The sequence below is a fragment of the Brienomyrus brachyistius genome, chromosome 8 (assembly GCF_023856365.1).
Source record: "Brienomyrus brachyistius isolate T26 chromosome 8, BBRACH_0.4, whole genome shotgun sequence".
NCBI classification, from domain to species: domain Eukaryota; kingdom Metazoa; phylum Chordata; class Actinopteri; order Osteoglossiformes; family Mormyridae; genus Brienomyrus; species Brienomyrus brachyistius.
In genome coordinates, this window is record NC_064540.1 from 14,908,974 (window position 1) to 14,936,943 (window position 27,970).

Genomic DNA, 27,970 nt, shown 5'->3' on the forward strand with positions numbered 1-27,970 from the left:
GATGTGAGACAATCATGACGAGCACCCTAAGAAAGTAGTGGGCCTGATGCTCCTTGCACCTCTGAGGCTCCAGAGATGCATGTCAGATCAGCCGTGCAGCTGCTGTAGGTTCCCACAGCCGTCGTCGCACCCTAAGGCCTCCCTGAGGAAGGTATAGAGTAACGACACAAACTACAGCTACAGCTGTTTGTCAGCCACACTTTGCAGAGTCTCCCTGTCATACAAGACAATAACGCTATACTACTGTATGTGAGCCAAATGGCCAGCCGCTCTCTGAGCTCCACTAACATGACACATGGGCAGAGTGGTCATGGGAACCCCAACGACAGACACAACACAGGACCACATCCATTCATGGGATCTTCTCAAATTCCGATCACACAACTGAATTTCATATTCTCTCTCTCTATTTCCATGTTGTCACAGGTCAGTCGGGTCAAGTCCCTGCACACCAACATACCCAACCTGCAAAATAACACCTGTACAATAGGAGTGTGATACGCTTGACATCACAACACCTCTGCTAAATATGCATACGGGGTGGGGGGTAGCGCCTCATGCACCTGAAGCAGGGCATCATGTGGTGAAGCTGTGCTTCGACCCTGCAGGGTCATCCATCTCTGCCCTTGTTCACATGCGTAATGGGGTGTATGTAGCCACACTAATATCTTAGCCAATCAGAATGGCAGAGGTAAGTAGTTCAGATGGGAAAATCATGGCTCACTCAAGAAAGGACAAGGTCAACCACCGTTAGGCCCCTTGCGAGCTCTCATACCGGGGCCTCAGGCTGCATGTACATCACAGAAGCAGCTAAACTGTTAGCAGTTAGTTCAGCTAACCCTTAGCTTGGAACAACCCTGAAGAGCTACTCAATGAGTGTGTGCCTGGCAGGGAGTGGTTTTCCACCATGTTATCCCTGCAGAAATGCCAACAACAGCACTGTACCAGCACCACTTCTGTGGCCCTCCAGAGGTAAGCTTTCCCATTCAAACTAACCCAGAGGGGGAAATCCGCCACAAGCTGCTAATTAGCTTGGCTGGAGACAAACATTTCATGCAAAATTCCCTGACAATGTTTACTGACACCTGGGTGGGCTTCCAGGTACCCACAGCAGAGCAAAACGAAGTACTACTTGGACGGTACCAATAGCATATTTCAAAACTGACGATTAGCACTGGAAAACTGCAGTGTGGTACCGGAGCAAAAGCACCTGGAACTCCTTCCGGATCAGACTAGCAGCCGTAAGCCCTGCGATCACCCGCCGGGACCAGCTAACCAACCCGGGCATATTAAACAGACTCCAGTTTGACCAGGTAACCACTGTTGGGTGGGTAGCAGTGCCCAGTTCCACAATAAATATGACATTAATGGGGTTGGGAGAGTGAGACAGATGAAAGTAACTGGTTCCATCAGTTATTATTAGGACGAACACAAACCACATGGACAAGGTGGACCAGGAGCAAACTCCGGGGGGAGGGGGGGCAGAACAAGGTCAGTGAAGAGGAATACTCATGTGTTCTACAGCTAGGCAGGGGAAGGTGCCTACCTAGCTCATTGTCCAGCTCTTCAGTATGTACGCCTTCTTCTCCAAGTAAAAGAAGGCGATTGAGCAGGGAAGGTGACAGGGAGAGAAAGAATGAGAGAGATGGAGAGAGGTACAGGGGGAACGGAAGAGTAAGGAGCCCAGAAGGGCTTTTAGCATCAAAATACAAGAGATCAATGTATTTAAAAGCATGTGTCAACAAAAAGACGAAGATCTAATGGCTACAACCACATTCAGGAAGCAATACCCCATTTGGTCAGAAGGTGGCACTAATCCAAACCACTTGGATGGAACAAGGACAATAAAATTATGTTAATAAGAGGATTGCTGTACACTCAGTCTCACTCACAGCTTTGGCCATGTAGCGAAATGGTGGAGTAGAGTCAAGCTCTAACTACATGTGGAAATATGTATTTTGAAGCCATTGTTAATAATATGAAAATATCCGTTCATCCACTTCCAATAACCATACTTAATGCAAAGCACTGTGATTTATTACTATGTAGTACAATTCATATTTATAACCACAAATTTAGACTATACAAGTAGTGTATGAGGTTTCAAATTCAAGATTTGTTATTTTTCTGCTGTTTCTAAATTGATGCTAAAGAACTAGTAAAGAGTCAGCATTCTCAGTCCTTAACATAGTGATACATTAGTGACAGCAGCCTCTACCTCGAGATGTGTGGTCCTGCACTGCTTCAAACCGTAACCGAGTCGGGGCGGCAGACAGCCCCACAAACAAGATCTGTTCCCCTGTTTACGAGGGAGGAGGGACAGGGTGGTCTGGAGCACAAGTGTGAGTAAGCCTGGAATACGTGTGTGTGAGACAGGGAAGAGGGGGAGGGGGGACGGGGGGCGGGGGGGGGTTCTAATCAACGGTGTTTCCAGGGAGTGGGGATTCTTATGTGTGGATGAAGAGGTTATTTTATGGTAATGTGCATAATCCGGTCAAGTCCTTCATGGTGTCAAGACTTCCTGCTTACAGACGAGTTACGAAATCTAATCCCAACAGCTCAATCTTGCCACCTCTGGCTGAATAGATGGCAGCGAGAATCCAGGGTGCAATAAAAGTGGAAAGACACACGGCCCGGCGCGACATGTCCTACCATCGTCTTCGCATTCTTCCAGAGGCTTCTGTGGTTTCTCCAGACATCGGGGGTCTATCCAGGATGTTGTCTTTGTGTTGTGGCTAAAAACAGCAGAGAGGCAACTCAGACACTCATTGTTCTTGCGCACTATGAAGCACAGGCTGGAAAAATCCTCTGGGAGATTACCGCGAGCCCAGAGGAAGCACAAGGTAAAGGAATAACATGAAGGCGTATCGGAAAGTATGCTGACAAACTGGACAGGTGGAAAAGTAAGAGAGACAAAGATCAAACACGTCTTTCAGGGACACCGGAGGGGCGAAACAGCAAAAGGACTTCACAGGAATTTGCATCCACTCTGTATAAACGGTAACACCATTTTCAGAGCCATGCATTTGTAATTATTAATGATCATTTTTATATTTAACTTACGAGACAGAGAAGGAGGGCCCCAGACAGCATTACAGCCTGTGTGCTGTGTCTGCACTGGCATGTCAATCACACCCAGAGCGCACTGTGTGCTGTGTCTGCACTGGCATGTCAATCACATCCAGAGCGCACTGTGTGCTGTGTCTGCACTGGCATGTCAATCACATCCAGAGCGCACTGTGTGCTGTGTCTGCACTGGCATGTCAATCACATCCAGAGCGCACTGTGTGCTGTGTCTGCACTGGCATGTCAATCACATCCAGAGCGCACTGTGTGCTGTGTCTGCACTGGCATGTCAATCACATCCAGAGCGCACTGTGTGCTGTGTCTGCACTGGCATGTCAATCACATCCAGAGCGCACTGTGTGCTGTGTCTGCACTGGCATGTCAATCACATCCAGAGCGCACTGTGTGCTGTGTCTGCACTGGCATGTCAATCACATCCAGAGCGCACTGTGTGCTGTGTCTGCACTGGCATGTCAATCACACCCAGAGCGCACCGTGTGCTGTGTCTGCACTGGCATGTCAATCACATCCAGAGCGCACTGTGTGCTGTGTCTGCACTGGCATGTCAATCACATCGAGAGTGCACTGTGTGCTGTGAGGATAAAACGACCATGCCAACCGGAACATTCCCTGACAGCGGGTCTGAACCACTGAGGACCCAGAACGTTCTGAACTTGCTTCCACTGCATACTCACATTTACATTCAATTATCTGACACTGACAACAACTTGTTCTGACCCACATTTTTCAGGAAAGGGTTATAGAATGAGCATATACAATTCAAATTAATAGGTTCATCTCCCAGAGCGAGCTGAGGGGAGGTGCCGGAGGACATGGCGGGGTGGGGGGCAGCGTGTACATACTCTATGAAGTAGACCTCTCCGTTCTCGGTGTAGGCCATCTCCCAGTTGTCTGGCAGGGGCCCTAACAGGTCCTCTTCGGGGAGCCGCAGTTGGCTGTGTGTCTGCCGGGAGCTGTCCGTGGCTAGCAGCGGAGCGTTGTTGACACCGTAGGAGGGGGCACTCTCGCGGGACGGGGGCAGGCGCACGCTGGGCTGCTCGTCCGGTTCACTCGAGTCTCCTGGGAGCAACAAGGGACGAAATGGAGAGTGACCCCCGGCTCATTTGGGTCTCCAGGCCACGTCCCCTTCCCCTTCCTCAGGAATGGTCACTAAAGTGTCCCGCCCTCGGGGCATTCCAACCTTCCTGTCCCCCCCACCCCCCTCCCCGAGCCTTTAACATACATTCGACACCTTTGACTCACACCTGGTCGTCTCACATAGAGACAGAGTTGAGGGTTGTAGGGGAAAACCAATTCACAACTTCCACATCAAACAAGGACCGTCTAAGCGATCAGTAATCTGAGACCCCTCCCACTCTGGCTGCTTAGATATTGTAAAATCAAACAAAATTTAATAAACAATTAAAAGAAATCTAGACGTGCGACAGTTCACATTCAAAATAAGCAGACTGAGTGATATTCATTCAGAGGACAATACAAGTTTATGAAAAGACAATAAAAATCAGCTGCCATTCATGCTGATATTTACACCACACAGGAAGAACACAATCATTAGTTGTGAAATATGAGTACATCATTCCACAGCAGTTAGAATTCCCACATGAAAGAAATGCTACATTTAATGCCCTAAATTTAATATGTCCTTAAATTCCAGATGTATACTTGACATTGCATAAAAACAACCCCCCCTCATTCTGACTCAGTGTGACATACACAGAAGTCCCCCCGATGGATGAATCTGGTAGGAGGCCACAGTACCGGCTCTGGCTGTGAACAGCGGACAGTGTCACATCTCACATTGGCCACCAGATGGGGATGTTTTCATTTTTTCCCCACTTTCTCTCTTTCTCTCTACCGCCCGGCGTGACCGCGGCTGTGGCCGGGGCGACTGTGGCCGTGACGACCGTGACGGCCTTACCTGTGAAGCTACTGCTCATTTCAGGCAGCTCGTCAGCATCCTCTTCATTTTCTGGAGACACTATTCCAGCATTTTGCATGTCATTATAGGACTTAGAGCGCCGGGAGGTGGAGAGTGGGGAGCTGGGACTGCTGTCTTGCAAAGCATCACTGGTAATCACTCTGCCACTGGGGGGCTGGCTTGGCGGCTTGGGAGTTCCATAATAGTTACCTAGGCAACAAGGGGAGATGGGCTTAGTCGAAACGAGAGGTACTGGAAAGCGATGTTTCATAATCACCGCATCTTTGTGCTCAGGAGAGAGATGAAAAGGCGGTGGGGGGGGGGGGGGGGCAGTATTAAGGAATACTTTTTAGCATATTAGTTAATCATCGTAATCAGCTTTGCTAAAGGAATGTGTTTTCTGTGAGGACAAGAAAAGAAAGGATCCATTGTATAGGGGCAGGAGATGGAGGAGGGAGCAGCCAAACAGAGCAGCTCAAAGCAGAATAGATTAGCTTTGCCCTGCTAATGACGTTTTTCTCTCCATTAGCATGTAAAACCGAAAATATGCAGGACTCAGATCTTCAGGAGGATAAGGGACCTGCTGCAAACGAGCAATCGGCACCAGCCTACAACTCCTAGACGTTACAAGGGATCGGTCATCCTACCGTCTGCTTGCATACATTCAAATGGCTCTTTGAAAGGGGAATTTCCTGCATGAGTGCATTAACAGCGCCTCTCCGCTGATAGTGGGTATGCATTTCCATTTAAGTCTGAAATCCTCAGCACAAGCAAGTACTTTGATACATGAGTGACTGCTAACGTCCCGTTATCGGCTGAAATGAGATGCGGGGAACCCTGCAAACGACGCGACGACAGAGTGGACAAAAGGGGGTGCCAGTCTGCAGGGGCTGGCTCTAATGACATCTGAGGCTCAGCACAGAGCTCCAAACAGCGTGTATTTACCTAGGCCCAGCATCAGTGAAAGGGAAACAGGAAGAATGTAGGGCTTTGTTCAAAGAAAACACTCCCCATTCAGCAGAGTGACCGTGACGCTTCACACACACCTGTTTACACTTTTATATTCACAAGAATACCTGCTGAATCTCATCTTAAGGCAAAATGCTCCCTAAACCCATTCCAGCACGACCAGACAACAACAAACCAAAAGAAAAAATTACGGCAGCTTTTCTGAAAGCATGTGAAGTTTTTATATGTCTTGTGGTTGATCTGGGAGTTAATTTTCTCAATATCTGTCCCCACAAATAGAGCAGAATTCCCATGCAGAGACATGCACACAGCCTTCGCATACACATAGAACCCGCGTGCACACAGACCTCATATGCACACAGAACCTGCGTGCACACAGACCTCATATGCACACAGACCTCATATGCACACAGAACCCATCTGCATATAAACCTTGCGTGCACACAGATCTCGCGTGCACATGGAACCTGCGTGCCCATGGACCTTGCGTGCACACGGAACCTGCGTGCACATGGAACCTGCGTGCCCATGGACCTTGCGTGCACACGGAACCTGCGTGCACATAGAACCCATATGCACAGAGACCATTACATTTGGTGTTCAGAACTGGAAATTGTTTGCACTGAGGTAGATGAAAAAATGTGTGTATTTGTGTGGTGCAGAGCCCAGGGCTCAATTTCTCAGCGATGCAGTATCTGAAGACAGGTACTCTTGGGTGCTGCAATCCATCAATATATACCAAACCCAGCTCCTGCTCAAAACACTGATGCTTGCATTTACAGGTACAAATCTACAGGTACAGGTACGTAAACTGGGCACTGGGCTGAATTAATCAATATAAAAAATAAACATTTTCAAAACCAATAAAGAAGTTAGAAGAGGTGTGTAGCTCCTGCTCTGATGCTGCTTACATCTGCACCCGGCCGTTTACTGGGAGTTCAGCCTAGCTGACTCCTTGACAGCCATTATGTCTGTAATGTGTTACTTGCCCCATTTGTAGGTCACTTTGGACAAAAGTATCTGCTAAATATGTAAAGTAATTTAATGTAAATGTAATGAAAAGCTCTCCGACTGAAGGTCAAAGTGTCCGTCTGCTGGAAGTCGGTAGGGAGTAACGATGGATCAGCTCTCGCCCGAAGAGAATGAAGGAAATGGGGCTCAGTGGAGATGAATCAAAAGCTCAGAATCCCCCGTTTGTTTAATGTCCACGAAGCACAGTTTCTTTCCCAGATTACCTTCATATGTCCCAATCTCAAGCAGAGTTCCACTCTTTTCAAGTTTCAGGAAGTCCTGCACAGACAAGAAGTTGTAATCCACACCAGGGACCTCTCCGTTCCGCGGGGCGCGGGTTGTACCTAAAGGGGAAATCGGAAGGGAACAAATCAGTCCACTGTGGCAAGGAAAATAAAAGCGGACGCATCCGACTTGCATCTGCATTTTAACTGGACAGCCATATTTCTTAACCCTAATTTTGAAAAAGAAACATTTTTGTTTCCAGACTGACAAAAGCCGTAAACAGTAGTAACTGAAATCCAAAGGCATTATTAGATGGATTGGTGTCTGTAAACCAAGGTGTCATCATACTCAGACATTCCTGGGAAAGGCTGCAGGTTCATTACAAGTGGTGGATGAGATGTCTTAGAAAATGGATGTGTAGATATTAATTCATTAATTTAACCTAGACAGTATAGGAACCTTCATGACAGGTACAACATCAGCCAAACGTAATCCTGAAAAGTTACGGCTGTAACTTTTTCAACCATGAGCCAGTAAAGTCGTGAGGTTATGAACCTGGGCGATAAGTCTCTGTCTGAAGCTACCGGCTTCCCACCAAATGTGCTTCATAATTTAGTGGCAACGGCTCTCGAGTTTGCTGAATCACTCAGGGCTCCACTGAGGAACGACATACTCCAGAGACGGAGGGTGGCGAAAAGGAAGTAGAACTGTGCCGTAAAACACACCGGAAGAGAAAACTTCACATGAATTTTCCGGAAGGCCGCTGAATGTGAATAAGCATCGCTGGAGACAGCAGCTGTGGCTGAAGTGCAGCTGAGCTGCTTTCAGGCCTGGACATGCTAAGGTGGACGGTATTCAGTCATCTATAGGACGTAGCAGGACGAAAATCACCCCTGTAGCACAGTGTTTCCCAGTCCGGTCCTCAGGAACCCATAGACAGTCCACATTTTGCTCTTTTAGAGCAGGGCTAATACGCCATGTGACATGTGATAACTGCACTAGCTGGAAGTCAATAACCAGAGCAACAAAAACAATTAAACTGACTTTTCTGATACTGACTCCAGCTGCCGACATGTAAGAACCAGCAGCGACTCCCAGCATCCTGCCAGCCCATGGCCAGTCTTCCCTCAGTCTGCCCCAAGTCTGCCCTTGCTTATGGGAGAGGACATTTATCAGGTACAGAGCCCAGATCAGCCCTAATCCATCTACCAACTGACTCCAGTAAAGGGTCTCAAAGGGGGGCTGGAACCCATTCCAGGCAGCACAGACCACAAGGCAGGGGACACGCAGGACAGTGGACACGCAGGGCAGGGCACACGCAGGGCAGGATGCCAGTTGTCTACAGAGCAGGAGACACGCTGCATGGGATGCTGATCCATCACAGGATACATACTCATGCACACAAAGAGATACTTTAGAGACACATTACTGAGGGAAGAAACCCACACAACATGGAAGGAACATGAAAAATCCACATGTAACCCGCTGTGGTTAGGACACAAACCCTCCAGTGCGGAGGTGTGAGGTGCCAGGGCCACCCGCTGTGGTTAGGACACAAACCCTCCAGTGCGGAGGTGTGAGGTCCCAGGTATCCTCGCTGTGGTTAGGACACAAACCCACCAGTGCAGAGGTGTGAGGTGCCAGGTCTCCTCGCTGTGGTTAGGACACAAACCCTCCAGTGCGGAGGTGTGAGGTCCCAGGGCCACCCGCTGTGGTTAGGACACAAACCCTCCAGTGCGGAGGTGTGAGGTCCCAGGTATCCTCGCTGTGTTTAGGACACAAACCCTCCAGTGCGGAGGTGTGAGGTCCCAGGGCCACCCGCTGTGGTTAGGACACAAACCCTCCAGTGCGGAGGTGTGAGGTCCCAGGTCTCCTCGCTTTGGTTAGGACACAAACCCTCAAGTGCGGAGGTGTGAGGTCCCAGGGCCACCCGCTGTGGTTAGGACACAAACCCTCCAGTGCGGAGGTGTGAGGTCCCAGGGCCACCCGCTGTGGTTAGGACACAAACCCTCAAGTGCGGCGGTGTGAGGTCCCAGGTCTCCTCGCTTTGGTTAGGACACAAACCCTCAAGTGCGGAGGTGTGAGGTCCCAGGGCCACCCGCTGTGGTTAGGACACAAACCCTCCAGTGCGGAGGTGTGAGGTCCCAGGGCCACCCGCTGTGGTTAGGACACAAACCCTCCAGTGCGGAGGTGTGAGGTCCCAGGGCTCCTCACTCTGCTTAGGACTGAGATAGAAGGACAAAGAGACAGGAGCCCACCACCCCAACACAGAACCCCAACAGCAAAGACAGAATAACCAGGGCAATCTCGCAGTCATGTGACGTCCAGGCCAGTACAAAGGTCATTCATCTCCTCGCCCATTGTGACAAATTATTTTTATTTGCAGCCAGTTTCACCAAGTTTTGTAAAGTTTTAGCCGTTCTCTCTGGGGAAGCGCACTTATTTTCACACTTTTACATAATGCTATGGCATAAATCTGCACAAGTCTTAAAAATTAACATTAAAAACCATTCAATGCAAGCTTCGCAGACTCCCACTGTAAATCATATCAGATATACAATAAAAAAGACGAAGCTAGAAATAGCTGATACAAGATGCAATGTTCTTCATATCATGCTCCACTGACACAGACAATCAATCACTGATGAAACAAAATTTCAGACACTCTACTGGATAAGATCTCCTCCGTATGTCATATTGCCAAAGCACATTATTATGGTTTTCATGTAAAGCTTCACACAGGAAAGCGTGTGATATCAAAATATGTATACATCACTCTGCAGAACCCAAGTCAAATGAAAAAAAACTTTCATACAAAGTTTTAGCACTAAGAAGTTTGCAAATGTAAGCTAACAGATAACTGTTATACAGTTATATCATGCTTCAGCAATCACGTCCCCGCTATATCGTGCTTCAGCAATCACGTCCCCGCTATATCGTGCTTCAGCAATCACGTCCCCGCTATATCGTGCTTCAGCAATCACGTCCCCGCTATATCGTGCTTCAGCAATCACGTCCCCGCTATATCGTGCTTCAGCAATCACGTCCCCGCTATATCGTGCTTCAGCAATCACGTCCCCGCTATATCGTGCTTCAGCAATCACGCCCCCGCTATATCGTGCTTCAGCAATCACGTCCCCGCTATATCGTGCTTCAGCAATCACGCCCCCGCTATATCGTGCTTCAGCAATCACGCCCCCGCTATATCGTGCTTCAGCAATCACGTCCCCGCTATATCGTGCTTCAGCAATCACGTCCCCGCTATATCGTGCTTCAGCCATATATCGTGCCCCTGCTATATCGTGGATTTTTCCCCGACGCATCACAGTTCTCTGCGTATCGCGTACCGTTCTTGTGGTCTGATTGTTGTGGAAAAACTTGTTGTGAACCCATACTGAGCTTAAAATGTTTTTATTTTTACATATTCCATTACATATACAGAAAGAGAGTGTATGAGAGAGAGAGATGCGTATATATATATATACATATACACTCCATATTATTATTATGTTACTCATATCCTTACAACATCCACATATCATATGTGTTTACAAAGTGTGTTTTAATAAGTTAACACGTGTTTAAAGCGTGTGGGAAGACTTAAACTATAAAAAAAATGTTTATTTATATGGTCTTTCTATACCATGGATTTTCACCCATCGCTGATGGGTCTGGAAGGTAACTTCCGCGATAGGCGGGGGATCTCATTAGAGGAGAAAAGCTCTCCCGGTAGCATCAAATCAGCGTCTGGCAGTACTACACCTCAATAGATGATTATGAGTGCTGGGACACAGCGATGGAGTAGCCAGCCTGGTACACAGCGTACGCAGGCCCATAGAACAGACCTTCTAGGCTGAATAATCCCTCTACTGCAGAATGATCCATCACAGATGGTCCTGCTGCTCATTTCTCTGTCCTTCTGAAACAATGGTATTATTACAAAAGATACTGCGCATCTAAAACAATAGTCCTGGAAGACCAAAATCCTGAAGATCCAGAAGAAGGAACATTCTGGAGAAACACAGTGTAAACTGCCATTACATACAGTCACCGTAGTCTCCAGGGGTAACCATCCACTAGATGGCACCTAAAAATGATACTGACGACTATGACTTTGATTGTGTGAAGTTGCCTGCAGATCCTAAACAGCGGTCCTCATAGCGGAAGCACACCACCCTGTTATTCTGCCTCCCTCAGGATCGACCAGCAGCAGCTGCATGCAGAACTCAGGAAGCTTCTCAATGTGCTCAGCGACTGGCACCAGACACCCATAAAAACATGCTGCCATGGTGAACCAGCACCATGGAAACTGCCCATTCTCCTTTACATCCCAGAAACATCCACCACAAAACCATCCAAATAATTTTTCATGCAAACCCGAAACGATCCTCAAATAACTCTCTTTAAACCTTCTTTTAATACTAGCGCAGAAACAGTAATTACTTCAGATCCCAGGTTCAAAAGATAATCTTGTACACATAAAAAAAGAAAAATAAAATAACTGATTTCATGCGTACAAGTAAAAGTTATTTGTAAACAACAGCTCATCCAACTACTGTGTTTGGATCTCCAACAGTGGAAGACTGACCCGAGTCTAGAAAAATGAAAAAACAAAAATACAATTTGCCAAGAAAATATTGCCTTTGTTGCACACAAAAACTGCTTTGTTGTCAGGGGCAACATACTCTGTAAGCTCGATCCCGTAAGGAAAGATACGGGTTCTTTCACAAACAATGGCTCAGCCAGGGCTAAACAGGATGCCAGAGTTTGACCGATGTTTCCGCATCAAGAGAAATCCTTGAGCCTTTGCCAGACTGAGAGACTGGCCATCCAATGGGATAATTAATTTTAGGTCACCTCCAAGGCTCACTGAAGTCCATTATGGTGAAGAGACACATTCGAAAATGTCCACAGCATGTTCAAGGGCCTTGGAAATGCTAAGCGGACCCTTTGAGTTATAACAAACCAAATTATAACAAACTCCGGGATTCTGTGCTTCTGCTAACATCAGGACAGTGGTGAACACAAACTTGCTTAGGGGAAGTAAAAATGAGTGTCGCTGTCAAAACTTTATTTATGATTTAAGATGAGTGTGACGTGTGTATTGTACCAGTGGGAAAAGCAGTGGGACTGAGAGAGTCCTGCAGTAAATGTTCCCCATGTTTGGTACAGGTAGAACACAGCTTCCCATTTATGAGGGTGACACTAACAGTGACAAAATCAAAACACCAGGGGGGGGGGGGGCGTCAGAGAGAGGACCGGCCCCCTCCTTTGGCATTGAAATGAAAATAGAAAGGCACCTCTCTAATCCTTAGCAGAGGAGGATGAAACTATTGTGGATGAAATGCGACCAGCTTGTGTCTGACCTGGACGCAACCTAACCAACTGTTTTCTGTCCAAAGGTCACAACAGAAATGTTCTGGGTCAGTATTTTTAAAATGACTCTTTTCAAAGAGGTCAGAAAAGTTGGTTGGCGACATATCCTGGTGTGCTCAGGGTCATGTGAAGGTTTTTTTGGTGACAGCATACCAGCGTTTGTATGATGTGTGTGTTTTTCGAAGACGGCTGAGACGACCGTTCACTCTCCCACTTGTTTACGGTTTCATCATTCATCAGTAATGAATCGGCTCGGTGGCGGGGGTATGTTATGATGCCAGGAAGCAGGTCTCACTTCAGGAGGGGAGGACGTCAGCCGCGATACTCACACTGCAGATGAGAGTGACGCTGACACGACGTTTAATGAACGTACACGCATTGCAGGCATTGCACGAAGTCAGCAAAACACTCGGCGAAAATAACAGAAATTTCCATTCTTCTTAAAGGAAAACTACCATAACAAATTAACATAAAATAGGAATATAAGTGCAGTTTCAGCTTATTTTCCTCTCAAGAGAGACCTAAAAATGGATTGAATCCTTGAAGAAATGTTTCTTTTTTCTGCACACTCGTATAAATACTGCAGTGTTCACAGCAGCATGTATGATCGCGGAGTGACAGCCATATTATGGCCTATTTCAGGACTGCTGAATGAAGTCATCTCTGACAGAAGCTGCCTCTGACTGTTTTTATCTACAGAAACAATCTCACAGGGAGGTCACACTGCTTTCCTAGATCACGGGGTTCGCAAAAAAATAAAAAATTCCAAACTGTATCATTTTAGGCTTTTCGTCCTCATTTTTAACCCAGTGACTTATTTGTGAGCTCAAACGAAAACGAAATCTCTTCATATTAAAGTATTTCCGGTACTAGGCCAGCTGTTTTTAGGTTAGGCCTCGCCTTCTGTATTCGGAATGAGTCGAAGGCTACATCTTTTATGGCTATTACTGTGTCTAAGGTGTGTTTCTGCCCATGAATCAAAGGTGGGAAGGCGACAAGTCATGCAGGCTAACCCGTCACCTCAAGTCTGTGTCTGATTCTAGGGCCTTTTGTAATGTGGGGGGCAGAGGAGGGGCCATAATTCATACAGAGAGGCCAATCCTATCATTCTGAATCAGTCACTGACGCCCAGGTCCCCACACACCCCTGTCTGAAAGCTGCCTAACACCCTGGTCTTTGCTCTCCACCACCTCAGGTCCGCGTGCTTGTTCCTGTCAGCGCGCATCTGGGTAAACATCTGCTTCAAAACGCAGAACTAAGCGCACTCACTAGAAGCCAGTACATTCACATAGAAAAGCAGGCTGCCTGGCGAGTGCAGCCATACGCTGCTCTGTTGCTAAGGACAACCTGGAAGGGTAGCACATGACGTAAAAAAAAGCTCATTTCCACTGAGCCCGTAAATCTTCTCCTTCCTTCCTTCCAACGGGAAAGATGAGGCGGAAATGGGGCTGGGCGAGGGACACGAGAGACGGGGGAGTCCGAGCGCGGGACACAGGCTTCCTCTGACGCCAAGGGACAGAAGCGGGACAGTGCTGTGGGCCGGATCGGACCGTAGCGGCGACGGGACCACGTGTCATCGCCCCCGGCACTGCATACAGCCGCTTTCCTGTTTACAGGGTGAGGGCGGCACTGGAATCCTATTGGCCGCTGGGGAGCGACGGCAGTAACGCGGCTGCTTCTCATGTCCGATAACATACGTCCACTGCAGTCATTGTGACTGTGACGTCACCAGGCTACGCCGCGGACTGTGGTTGGAGATACCGACCGCTTAGCCATTTCCTGATAAAGACATCAGTGATTTCCAGTCTGGGCTGCCCTTGCCGTCCTGAGGAGATCCAATAGGAGTAAGGAAAACAAAAATATACACACGAACACCCAATCACTGCAGCCACAAAAGGGGAAGGAACCGCCCACAGGCTTGGTTACCAAGCTCAAACAGCCCCAGGAACATCAGAGAGTGTGAATGCGCAGGTAACCAGCACCCCCTCCCCCTCAGCCCCCCATGATGCTGGGATGGGATAGGCTAGCTGAGGAGATACTAATCGGCCAATTGGCTGCTGCCTCGCTCCTCACCTTCAGGCGGTGGGTGGCTGGGTTCACCGGCAATGGTGGGAAGGAGCCACTGCAAATGGCAGCTGCCCTGAGCAGACAAGGGAAATCAATCAGCTGATGGGCAGCCAGGGCCCACAGTCTGCCCCCTGCTGGCATGTGGGCGCACGGACGGCAGCAAGGGAATGGTCTCAACACAGGCACAGACAGACGCAAAGATGCACGGAGACAGTCACACTAACAGGAGAGACACAGTACCTTATTAACATAGGGACAGAGACACAGAGAAACAGACATGCACAGAGACAGACACACACAGAGACAGTCACACTAACAGGAGAGACAGAGACACAGAAAGACAGTATCTCAGTAACACAGGGACAGAGGCAAACACACACATAGACAATTAACACAGAGACGCACAGACATGTACACACACATAGTGTTATCAAAACAGAGACGCGGTGGAGTCTCGAATGACCCCCGTGCTGTAACAGAGCCAGCCCTCTGTCCTCCCCCGGTCATGGTGAGGGAGCTGCACACCCCTACAAAGAGCAGCCTGGCGTCAGGGGGAATCAGCATCCGAGCGCGGAGGACGCCACTCACACCGCTCTCTCAATCCAGCCGCTGCGTGCAGGACCCCCCCCCCCATCGAGCTCCATCACCCTGACAACCGTCATCTGCCTTCGCAGCGCTTGGATACGGCTCCGTTACCCTGAGCAACATCTCCTCCACAGCACCGAGGTCCGTCACCTCCGGCTCGCCAAGTCCCACTGAGCCCCATGACGTCACTGGAGCTGCGGCTTCCCAGATCCGCCTACGCCCGGCCCCCGCAGCTTCCGTGGCCCCCGTGGCCCCTCACGGCCCTTCGGCCCCATAATCGATCCTCTGCTCTCTTCATTCAGCACCTCCATCACACACCTAATCATGCAATACCTCCTTCTCTGTCCACTCGCTGGGGCCAGCAGCTGCAGCATGTCCCTGCATACTGAACCACATCCCCCAATTCACACCCCGATCAGTTACCTTCCTTCTTATTGCTGTCTCAGCGTCTGCATCTCAGAATCCATAACACAAAGGCAGCTCCCCCATCATCACTGCAGGCTCTTTTCAGTGCATGTATATTTAACTATAAATACCATATATACACAAAATGATATATAAACAAAACACCATCAAATAGACAAACACCATTCAGCACCAATCATAATACACGCGCTTGTGAGGCCGGGCCTTTGGCTAATCTGTGCCTGTGTAACAAAGACTGCAGTATTTCCACTGCAATCAGTCTCTAAAGTTATATACGAACACGAATTACAGAAAAGCAAACCATATGTCGTATTTATTTCATCTCATTATTATGCATGTCAGACTAAAGAAACATGTCATTTAGAGAACTTTAGAAAATGTAAAGAGATTTAATTTCCTACATACACTATATTGCCAAGAGTATTGGGATACTCCTCCAAATCATTTAATTCATGTGTTTCAACAACAGCCACTTAGCCACGAAGTGGTAGGCCGTGTAAAATCGAGGAGCAGGGACAAAGCATGCTGGGGCACACAGTGTGCAGAAGTCGCCAGCTGTCTGCAGAGTCAATAGCTACAGACCTCCTAACTTCGTGTGGCCTTCAGATTAGCTCAAGAACAGTGCGTAGAGAACTTCATGGAATGGGTTTCTATGGCCGAGCAGTTGCATCCAAGCCTTACATCACCAAGTGCAATGAAAAGCGTGAGGGGCAGTGCTGTAAAGCACGCCACTGGACTCTAGAGCAGTGGACATGTGTTCTCTGGAGTGACAAATCTCTCTTTTCTGTCTGGCAATCCGATGGACGAGTCTGGGTTTGCCGGTTGCCAGGAGAATGGTAATTGTCTGACTGCATTGTGCCAAGGGTAAAGTTTGGTGGAGGGGAGATTATGGTGTGGGGTTGTTTTTCAGGGGTTGGGCTTGGTCCCTTAGTTCCAGTGAAAGGAACTGATAATGCTGCACCATTCAAAGGCATTTTGGGTAATTTTATGCTCCCAACTTTGTGGGAACAGTTTAGGGACGGCCCCTTCCTGTTCCAATATGACTACACACCAGTGCATAAAGCAAGGTCCATATGGACATGGATGAGCGAGTCTGGTGTGGAGGAACTTGACTGGTTTGCATAGAGCTCTGACCTCAACGCAAAAGAACACCGAAAATTCCCATAAACACACTCCTAAACCTTGTGGACAGCCTTCCCAGAAGAGCTGTTGTTATAGCTACAAAGGGTGGGTCAACTCCTTATTAAAGTCTATGTATTAAGAATGGGATGTCATTAAAGTTCATGTGTGTGTAAAGGGAGGTGTCCCTATACTTTTGGCAATATGGTATATATGTACTTTACGTCATGTACTCAAAATTAAACTTCGTATGTTATTGTGGTTTTCATCTTCACAAGTCTTTTTTAGAATCTGCGAGGGATGGTCTGTGAGGGATGGTCTGTGAGGGATGGTCTGTAAGGGATGATCTATGAGCAGAAAAGCACAGGGAGCATTTACCTTTGAAATTCTCACTGCAAAAGGCCAACAGGCAGCGCTGTGTTGGCATCTGCGCATGCGGCAGGAGAATTTTAAAGTCTTAACGTTTCCAGAACAGCTATCACAGCTCTGGGGTCCCCAGTCAGCTGTGACCTACATTCAAATCCTCGCCACGGTGATACTTTAGACTTCAGTACCTTAAACACGACGCCACCTGCTGGCCCTGAGGTGACTGTTATCCAACATACTTGTCATAGTCACTTATTCCTCATTTTCAGTGTCACATCAGATTATCCATTGAGATACACAGGGTTACCTTAGTACTCTAATCATGTCAAGCACACTTGTGAACCAGGGCCAGTAAATCACACATCCCATAAACTTCTCAATTCACTCCCAAAAACATTAGATGGATATTGTATCATGCAGCATTCCTGATCAGGGTCACATGTTATCTTGTATTTAAGTGCCTGATTTAGATGACCAGAAGTCTTAGAAGTCTTTCACCCATTCACCTTTCATTCTCACTATGATATCAGTTCCTCGAAGGCGCAAAAACAGTCCAGCATAGCACATCTGCAGGAAGAAAGTGGCCTACAATTAACACACAGGGAAACATGCAACTCCCCATGCACACAGGCAGGGGGGAAGCCTTCGAACCCGTAACCTTAGACAGGAGAGCTACAGGTAGCTCAGCCTCTGGTTGTTATGATTGTAAACTTGTAGTGTAACATTCTCCACCACGTCTGTAACATCAGCACGGCTATGTTGTGAGAACTTTCCATGTCATCGTCCTGTGGCATTAAACCGTACATTGACACATTTATCCCTTATGTTTGCAGACAGCGTCCCTCTTACCCTGTCAGTTGCAGCTCGATCGCTGGCAGAGACCACTGGCCCATCAGAAGCAGCCATACCCGCCCCACGCCATCACCTGCATCTGCTCTCCATCCTGATGGGGCTGTCCGGTCCCCACCTGTTCCCGTTTGTCTCCACCCTCCAGCTCACACCTGTTCCCGTTTGCCTCCACCCACCAGCTCACACCTGTTCCCGGTTGCCTCCACCTTCCAGCTCATACCTGTTCCCGTTTGCCTCCAACCTCCAACTCACAACTGTTCCCGTTTGCCTACACCTTCCAGCTCACACCTGTTCCCGTTTGCCTCCACCCTCCAGCTCACACCTGTTCCCGGTTGCCTCCACCCTCCAGCTCACACATGTTTCCGGTTGCCTCCAACCTCCAGTTCACACCTGTTCCCGTTTGCCTCCACCCTCCAGCTCACACCTGTTCCCGTTTGCCTCCACCCTCCAGCTCATACCTGTTCCCGTTTGCCTCCAACCTCCAGCTCACGCCTGTTCCCGGTTGCCTCCAGCCTCCAATTCACACCTGTTCCCATTTGTCTCCACCCTCCAGCTCACACCTGTTCCCGTTTGCCTCCACCCACCAGCTCACACCTGTTCCCGGTTGCCTCCACCTTCCAGCTCATACCTGTTCCCGTTTGCCTCCAACCTCCAGCTCACAACTGTTCCCGTTTGCCTCCACCTTCCAGCTCACACCTGTTCCCGTTTGCCTCCACCCTCCAGCTCACACCTGTTCCCGTTTGCCTCCACCCTCCAGCTCATACCTGTTCCCGTTTGCCTCCAACCTCCAGCTCACGCCCGTTCCCGGTTGCCTCCAGCCTCCAATTCACACCTGTTCCCGTTTGCCTCCAACCTATAGTTCACACCTGTTCCCATTTGCCTCCACCCTCCAGCTCACACCTGTTCCCGGTTGCCTCCACCCTCCAGCTCCAGTCCAGTCCATGAGCTCACGCTTCCGGCACGCCCTCCGTTTTTGGTGGGGAAGCTTCCCATGGACTATGGAACTTATTTACACCCTTACACCCGCACACTCAAGATTATTTCTGATTTGTGTAAGAGTCATTTTTTGCGTTTTATTCATGCTTAGATATATATTTTTTTCTGTCATCTTCTGTATTTTGGATGACCAGTCCTCTGCCTATTCTCGACTCCTTATCGCTTAAGAACATTCTGGGCTGCTGATTTCTCTGATAATAGTCTTCCCTCTCTTCTTCAAAACAGCCATCTGGTCCATGTTGGTTTTTCAATGAATAACCAAGCAGAAGGCATCAGAAATTGGTTCAAAGCACCTGGACCACGTCTAGATCTTCCCAGCTCTTATATGTGATAAACCAGCACAGTTTGAATCACCTGTCATAATAATATCCCTGTATTATTGTAAAACATAGCAGGTAAAACACAAAATGTTCTGTTGTTGCGTAATGGCCGAGCATCTATGTAAAGACACCCACCAGATATTCTGCAAATTCTTCTCAAATAATTCTTCTTTTAGAGCAATTCAGACAATCACTCACAGCCTTCCAGCATAACTGCCTCAGTCGTCCAGTTAGAAACTGGTGACTCTTGATGAAACATTCGACTTTCCCTCAGAGACTATGGGGATCTGCTGGCAGATTTAGTGAAACTACTGTTGCAGATAATTTCAATATTTTTTGTCCTTACCACATGAGTCAAGTGTTATAACTGTCCCCTTTCACTGAATGCGTATTTTGGAGCATATTCAGTAAGTATGTAGCACACAAAGCTGTCCCAGCACTGAGGAGGGGGGGGGGGGTCTGTTTTGGCTCTGCTGAAGAAAAGCAGATTTGAAAGCCATCTGGCCCGTGAATGATTTAAGAATTAGGAGTCGTGGGTTTGCAGAACCTTTAGGTGCAAAGCTCCAGATATGAATATTTTTTAATACTTAGATTAAGTTCTCAAGTGGCTGGATGCACTGCTCCTACAAGCATACACGCTGGCACTCCCACTGGACAAAACATCAAGCAAGATCACTTAACGCAACAGCATCTGATAGGGGATTCCAGGCGACGTCCTGTGATTACTTCCGGGACGCCCGAGCCGAGCGCGATACCAATCAGCACAGGATTAGCTGACTCCTGGGATCAGAGTAAAAAAGAGACCACAGCATGGGAGACACGGGTCTTGTTTTGCTTGACGGGCAGAGACAGGCATTTGGGATTTGTTCCTTTGTTCCTTTGGCTCATTCTTCTCAGGTTTATAACTGTATCTGGATCATAATTTTCTCAATATACAGCATCGCTTTCATAAAACAAAATCCATCCATCCATTTTCCAAACCGCTTATCCTACTGGGTCGCGGGGGGTCCGGAGCCTATCCTGGAAGCAATGGGCATGAGGCAGGGAACAACCCAGGATGGGGGGCCAGCCCATCGCAGGGCACACTCACACACCATTCACTCACGCATGCATACCTACAGGCAATTTAGTAACTCCAATTAGCCTCAGCATGTTTTTGGACTGTGGGGGGAAACCAGAGTACCCGGAGGAAACCCCACGACGACATGGGGAGAACATGCAAACTCCGCACACACGTGACCCAGGCAGAGACTTGAACCCGGGTCCCAGAGGTGTGAGGCAACAGTGCGAACCACTGCACCACCATGCCGCCTCTAAAACAACAATTACTCCTGAAATGTCAAAAATTATGCATTTTAAAAATCTGAAGAGGGAAAAAAAAATTGTGGGAACAATCAGCTATAATAATTTTTAGAACTATAAGTGTAACCACTGGTTGAATGGGGAATTCGTTCAGTGGCGCTAAATCATTACGTTAACAGCACAACTAACAAAGTAAACAGCACAAATGCGTTAAATTCTGCCCAGGAATCAGTCACCGACAATAACAGTGCATGTTTGGAGGAAGCCTACTATGATAAACAGGCATCCCCTGTGCCCTGTGATTGACTGGCATTACGTCCAGGGTGTACCCCTGCCCTGCGCCCTGTGATTGACTGGCAACCCGTCTAGGGTGTACCCCAGCCCTGTGCCCTGTGATGGACTGGCATCCCGTCCAGGGTGTACCCCAGCCCTGTGCCCTGTGATGGACTGGCATCCCATCCAGGATATACCCCTGCCCTGTGCCGTGTGATTGACTGGCATCATGTCCAGCGTGTACCCCAGCCCTGCGTCCTGTGATGGACTGACATCACGTCCATGGTGTACCCCAGCCCTGTGCCCTGTGATGGACTGGCATCATGTCCAGTGGGTACCCCAGCCCTGTCCCCTGTGATGGACTGGCATCCCATCCAGGGTGTACCACAGCCCTGTACCCTGTGATTGCCTGGCATCCCGTCCAGGGTGTACCCCTGCCCTATGCCCTGTGATTGACTGGCATCATGTCCAGTGTGTACCCCAGCCCTGTGCCCTGTGATGGACTGGCATCATGTCCAGTGGGTACCCCAGCCCCGTGCCCTGTGATGAACTGGCATCCCATCCAGGGTGTACCCCAGCCCTGTGCCCTGTGATGGACTGGCATCCCGTCCAGGATATACCCCTGCCCTGTGCCCTGTGATTGACTGGCATCCCGTCCAGGGTGTACCCCAGCCCTGTGCCCTGTGATTGACTGGCATCATGTCCAGCGTGTACCCCAGCCCTGTGCCCTGTGATTGACTGGCATCATGTCCAGCGTGTACCCCAGCCCTGCGCCCTGTGATGGACTGGTATTCCGTCCAGCGTGTACCCCAGCCCTGTGCCCTGTGATGGACTGGCATCATGTCCAGTGGGTACCCCAGCCCCGTGCCCTGTGATGAACTGGCATCCCATCCAGGGTGTACCCCAGCCCTGTGCCCTGTGATGGACTGGCATCCCGTCCAGGATATACCCCTGCCCTGTGCCCTGTGATGGACTGGCATCCCGTCCAGGGTGTACCCCAGCCCTGTGCCCTGTGATGGACTGGCATCATGTCCAGTGGGTACCCCAGCCCCGTGCCCTGTGATGGACTGGCATCCCATCCAGGGTGTACCCCAGCCCTGTGCCCTGTGATGGACTGGCATCCCGTCCAGGATATACCCCTGCCCTGTGCCCTGTGATTGACTGGCATCCCGTCCAGGGTGTACCCCAGCCCTGTGCCCTGTGATTGACTGGCATCATGTCCAGCGTGTACCCCAGCCCTGTGCCCTGTGATTGACTGGCATCATGTCCAGCGTGTACCCCAGCCCTGCGCCCTGTGATGGACTGGTATTCCGTCCAGGGTGTACCCCAGCCCTATGTCTTGTGATTGCCTGGCATCCCATCCAGTGTGTACCCCAGCCCTGTCCAGCTAAACATACTAACATATACATGCATATCACTCAACATCAGCAATTTTATCTGGAAAAGTAGAGTTTAACATCGTAAGTGTAAGCATACCAGCAAAAAATATAGATTTTTTTCAAAACGCAAACACTGATTTTAATAGAGCTGTAACAAATCTGCCTGTTCAAACTGAGACTCATAATAAATGACTCTCCATGCCGACTTGGTTTTGATAATTGCCATGAAACATTGAGGGAAAACGGCCTATTTAAGTTATTCACTTAATTTTACCATATATACTTAAAGACCTTATAATATGAACCTAGTTATGACATACAGCGTAACCATGGTAATGACAAACATAACTACAGTAACGTCATACAGTACCACGGTAACAATGTAAGTATAACCATGGTAACGTCAGAGTATAACCACAGTATTGACATACAGTATGAGCATCTTAATGACATACAGTATAACCATGGTAACAATGTACAGTATAACCATGGTAACAAGATAGAGCATGAGCACAGCAAAGGCAAATGTAACTTTAAAAGCTGAAAGTTCAGTTCCTTGTTAATATGCAGATCACCTGCACTTCACAACCCACATCAGACTGTACACATCTGTGCAACATAAAAAGCCTCAGACCACATTTGTACATAAAGGTGAAGGAATTATATATTACATCATATATACAGCACATTTCTAAGCAACACAATAAAGACACTTTACTATTTAAGTAACTAAGTCTGACTGGTGGTAATATTATTGGGATTGTAAGGCAAGCAGATTACCTCCATGGAAATGTACAACAGTAAAGTCCTCCAAATGATTTCAATATGCTTTTCCAGTACAACACATCATTCTTCCAAGGGGTAAAGTTTTAAACCAGCCAGGCCCCCTTCTCCTCAGCTCTTAATGATAAAATCCAAACTGTACGGCAGACTGTGCTTCAGGAGATACTGAACAAATACTTCAACAAATATGGAAAAGAAGGCAGGGCTTGGTGGAGGCATGGCCTCTCTCCCATGTCCTGGAGCAATGCAGACGAATAGGAAACATGACATGGAGAACATCAGACGATATTATTGACAAGTTAGGAGAACACGAGAAGAGGCCTAAGCATAAAGTGATGCTTCCACGAACAAGTGGAAGTGGCCAAGAAGGACAACTGTCCGACGCAGAAAAACCTTAGCCATGCAAAAGCATTTCGTGTATCTCCGCGTTAACTATTAACTTTGTGGTAAAATGAAAAGTAGGACAACATAGCATTTAGGAATGATTCATTATGATCATTGTTCTAAGAATAGGGATGCTATTATGGTTCGACTAAGCGAGTAGGCATCCTGGTCTTTGAGGACAGCAGTGATTGCGAAAGGGGATAATTAAGTTAGTCCTTTGGCAAAACACATGCATATCTGAGAGGCCAGAGAGAGTGTCTCTAATCAATGTGCATGTTTTCCGAAGGTCACTCCCTCCAAAACACAATGTATACATACATATGGCCCATGATGTAACTGAACTGAACACTTCCTTAGATGTAAACGGGACAAGCCAGCTCTTCCCGGAGCAGACAGCCGCGAGTTTGCAGTTTGCAGAAAGACATCATCTGTGAGGTGCGATTAAATGTTTCATGAGCGTGTGGCCCAGTGAGCTCAACACAGCGCCCAGTGCGCTTCCCTCCCGTCACAGGGACCAGGGAAACAAGCTGCCTCTCGGTATTTTTAAGGCTGTCATCGTGTCAGTGAAGAGCCAACAGCAAACATTTAAGGCTGCACAGCTGTCCCCATAAGATCCACTTACTTGATTTGCTGTTTCCTTACCTCTCAGATAACAACCTGCTGGCCTGCAAAGCTGCACAAGGATCTAGCTATTCGAACAAATAGCTTTTTGCTCCCTAAAAAATCCCGGCTAGTGGAGAAGGAGCTTTGGTTAATTCTGGACAGAAGGGAGCCCTGGGCAGTGGAGTCATGTTCCCCCAAAACAGGCCTTATGCAGCACAGACAGCACAGACTTTGTTTTGAAAGATGGCAGTTGTTGAGTGAAAATGGGGCTTAACCAACCAATCAAAATCCTGAAAAGAAACAATGACACGTAAATCGGTCCTAATCAACCAGTCAAAGTCCTGAACAGCAACACTGGCACATAATTGGCTCTTAACCAACCAATCAAAATCCTGAAAACCAGCAACAGCAGGTAAATCGGTCTTAATCAACCAATCAAAATCCTAAAAAGCAACAATGGCAAGTAAATCAATCTTAACCAACCATTCAAAGTCCTTAAAAAACAACAATGAATACATGTCTTTCACATCAAAGAGTGAAGTGACATGAAGTATCATTTTCGTACCACCTGACAAAGTGTTTCTTGCCATCGGCTTGTTTACTCGTACCTTCCTAAGTGTAGCCCTGCCTAGCTTTGCTTCTGAAGTGCTGAACGAACATCACTTTGGTTTGGGAATGAGATACCTTCTATCCAGGTGATCTACACTTGCAATATTCACCAGCGTTCCTGCTTCCAAATCACAGACCCAGTGAGTCCCACTGACTGCCAGGTCCTGGCTCAGCCATTATGGGGATCGAGCTGCACCACCTTCATGCTTCCTCTGGCTGGAGACCACAGACCACAGGACAGTGCACACAGCTCCTCACGCAGCTCTGTGGTGCTCACATCCAAGCTGGCATGTGACCTCAGAAGTAGACTTTTCTCAGTTTAAGGAAAACATTTAATAAACAATATTCTGCCAATTTCCATGATAAGTTTTCTTCAAGAATTTTAAATGTCTGCTTTAAGTTCATTCACAGAGTGAATCTAATCCATCGCTCGTTAACATGTAAATACAAAAAAAAGCAGGGACCAGCAATATACTGAAAAATTAGCCGCCTCCTGTAGGCTCTGGTCGTTTCCAAAACCTGGCTCGCCTTAACATCTGTCGCTTTAACCCCTGCTGTGCTGAGGATTTTTCAAGGGTGTTGGGGGGTGGGGCTCTCTGGCTTTCCTTTCCCAGAGCAAAAGAGAGAGAGAGAGAGAGAGAGAGACCCATGTAATTCGGAAAGAAACATCTAGCCTTACACAAACAAAGGATCAAAGGAGAAAGAGCTCGCTGTGAAATCGCAGCTTTTGACGACATCAGCCACACGGCCATTCCCGTGAATCACAAAGGCTGTTTACGTCGCCGGAATAACAAACTGGCAAATGTCACTTCAGAATGCAATTATGCTCAGAATGCACAGAAAATATGATTAAATATTGATCTGGGGTCTTGCTTAAAAATTCTGGGTCCAGTGATGTTGTACCAAACTATGGGCAAGAGGAAACCTGGGGTGCTGGAGATCCCCCCTGGGGGCAATCATCGCTACATGGGCAGCATGATGTTTTGGCAGGGGGGTGCTAAGGCAATGAGGGGGGGGGTATGAGCAATATGGCGAGCCCGTCTAGTAGCGACAGGAAAAGCCGATCTGCCTCGGAAAAGGGCTAATTCAGCAAGAAGACGAGGATCTGAGACGTGTTCCTCTCTGCATAATCTCTGTTTGGGTTCATCCAAAGGCATACTCAGTGCGCCCCCCCACCTGCTCTGTCATGTGCTGCTGGCAGTCCTGTTGTGGGGGGGGGGGGATCATTGTTCCGCAAATTGTTATCCAGAAACCCTTGGATGGATTTTCAGGGATGTATGCCTCTTCCAGCCCCGGGGGAGGGCAGAGAGATAGGCTGATCGGGGTTGGGGAGCAGAGGCCAAGCACACAATGAGACTCACACCAGCCTGGTCATGTCCCCTCACCTCCATTTCATACAGTCAAGCTGCCGCTTTCATCATGAGCAGTTCGGAAATGGGGAGGGGATTCTGCTCGGTGTAGAGAGGAGGGGGGCCGGCAGAGCTCACAGGCTACAGAGAAAACCAGAAGCTTAATTAGCCAGTAAGCGGACTGGGATAGCCAGGAAATGCCACGGTTTGTACCTCTCTTCTGCGGTGAAAGGGCCAGCGGGAAAGAAAAAGCATGAATAACCCTATTTAAATGGGCGAGTAACGCAGACGCACGCGGTGGCAGAATGGCAGGACACAGACGGAGTGAGGCGGGGGCAAGCCGGACCGGCGGACACCCCCCCGGTGCTGACTGTGCCTGTCAGAGGATCACAACTTAATTCACCGCTGCTGTCACTGCTCTGCACGTCCTCCGCCGAGCGCTCAGCTACCTGGTTCTCCCCGGACCCATGCCGACCCGCGCAGGGGCATTCCGGATGGCTGCCGGACACAAACCGCACCCCTTGTCCCGCCTGGTACCCCGGAAGCTGAAGCGCCGTTTGGGACCACAACACGCCACGCGCCGGATAAATACCTCACCGCCAAATCGTCCACCTTGGGTTGCCTGGGAGACGCGGGAGAGGGCCGAGCAGAGATGGCCGAGCAGAGCTGTCCTTTGCGACGTACACACATCCGAGGAGGCACTCCCGAGAAAGCCGGCGTGCGCGCGGAGCAAGAGCGAGTACCCTGTCCCAGGCGGCACGGCGAGCCGACGTTAGCTATGCACAGCCAGGCAGCTCTCAGGCTAATGTCTCCAGGCCCACAGTCTCCCTGCATGTGCCCGCCCCCTTCCACTCTCTCCCCCTCTCCTTCCCTCTCTCGCTTGCTTGCTCGCTCTCTCGCTCTCTGCCTCGCTCACTCTTCTCCTCACATCCCCCCTACAGATATCCACACACACGCTCTTCTGACAAAACAAGGCAGTGGCATCACCCTACTGTGGGTCACATGACCCTAGCAATCAATGTGGCGGGGCAGGATTAGGGGGTTGGACGGGATTTGGGGGCGGGGCGGGCGGTCCCCATTGTTTTCGTGATCCTTGCATGGGCAGCCCATCCAGCCTGGCCTGCCGAGCGTCATTCCTGCCCCGCTTCCTGGGTCACAACGAAAACATCATCAATGCAAATCAGTCCAATGAGCTTGGCTGATGATTGTTTTCCTAGTATATTTTACACATACAGATAAAGAATTCTTCCCTATGTTCCATGGCTGCTTCCCTGTTTGTGCCATTTTGTTCGGTCACACTCTGCTTCCAAACTTCCAGTAGCTGTGCCTCCCACTCATTCATATGCAGCCCTAGCTGAATACACCCCCATTCTCCCTGCACCACCCCACAAGCCAGGAAGCTGCAGGTAAACACCATAATCGCGAAAAAAATCCATCAACAGGAGTGAGTTTCCGAGAGCGATGAATGCAGCTTCCGTAATAAAGTCCTTAAAATGCTACAGCGAGCAACAAAAGTGGTCGGCCATCTTCAAGGCTATAAGCCTCACACGGTACGGGAGTAGGAAGGTTCTGCACTTCTACGGAGAATAAAATGAAAATGCTGAATAACGTGGGATGAGACCTGCAAAGAAGCCACCTAGTGCTCTGGGACAGCAGTACCACACAAACACACACAACCGGCAACTAGTAAGAATACAGGAGGAGGGAGATTCTGCAGGACGGCAGAGTGTGTAGTGCAGGAATGCAGCGCCATTCACAACCAGCCCCTCTGGCGGCACACAGGAGCTACTCTGTGAAAGGAGCTGATTGCTGATGATGAAATCCAAGCAACAAAAGAAATTAGCATGAAATACGGCAGCGTCCCCTCTCACCCCATTCCAGCAGCCCAGCAGCACAATGACTTCTCAATGCAAAGCCTCTTGTTTCTCTTTAACTACAAGGGACCATCGAGTGGCTCCCAGCTGGACATTTCAG

The 27,970-nt window shown here is 48.7% G+C and overlaps 1 protein-coding gene across 11 annotated transcripts in view; it reads right to left on the reverse strand.

The window, feature by feature from the left end:
- The window catches only part of magi1b (membrane associated guanylate kinase, WW and PDZ domain containing 1b), a 114,486-nt gene that overhangs the window by 26,028 nt on the left and 60,488 nt on the right, over positions 1–27,970 (reverse strand). For 6 of the 11 annotated variants that reach the window (XM_049023013.1, XM_049023016.1, XM_049023012.1 and 3 more), the window contains 5 exons: positions 7,210–7,329; positions 5,006–5,215; positions 3,930–4,146; positions 2,653–2,735; positions 1,547–1,582 (listed from right to left, as the gene is read on the reverse strand). In XM_049023013.1, the coding sequence (XP_048878970.1) occupies positions 1,547–1,582; positions 2,653–2,735; positions 3,930–4,146; positions 5,006–5,215; positions 7,210–7,329 (666 nt within the window). Of the gene's footprint in view, positions 1–1,546; positions 1,583–2,652; positions 2,736–3,929; positions 4,147–5,005; positions 5,216–7,209; positions 7,330–17,655; positions 17,678–26,593; positions 26,767–27,970 lie in introns of those variants that run through there. The other 5 variants (XM_049023020.1, XM_049023011.1, XM_049023021.1 and 2 more) reach the window with 3 other exon arrangements.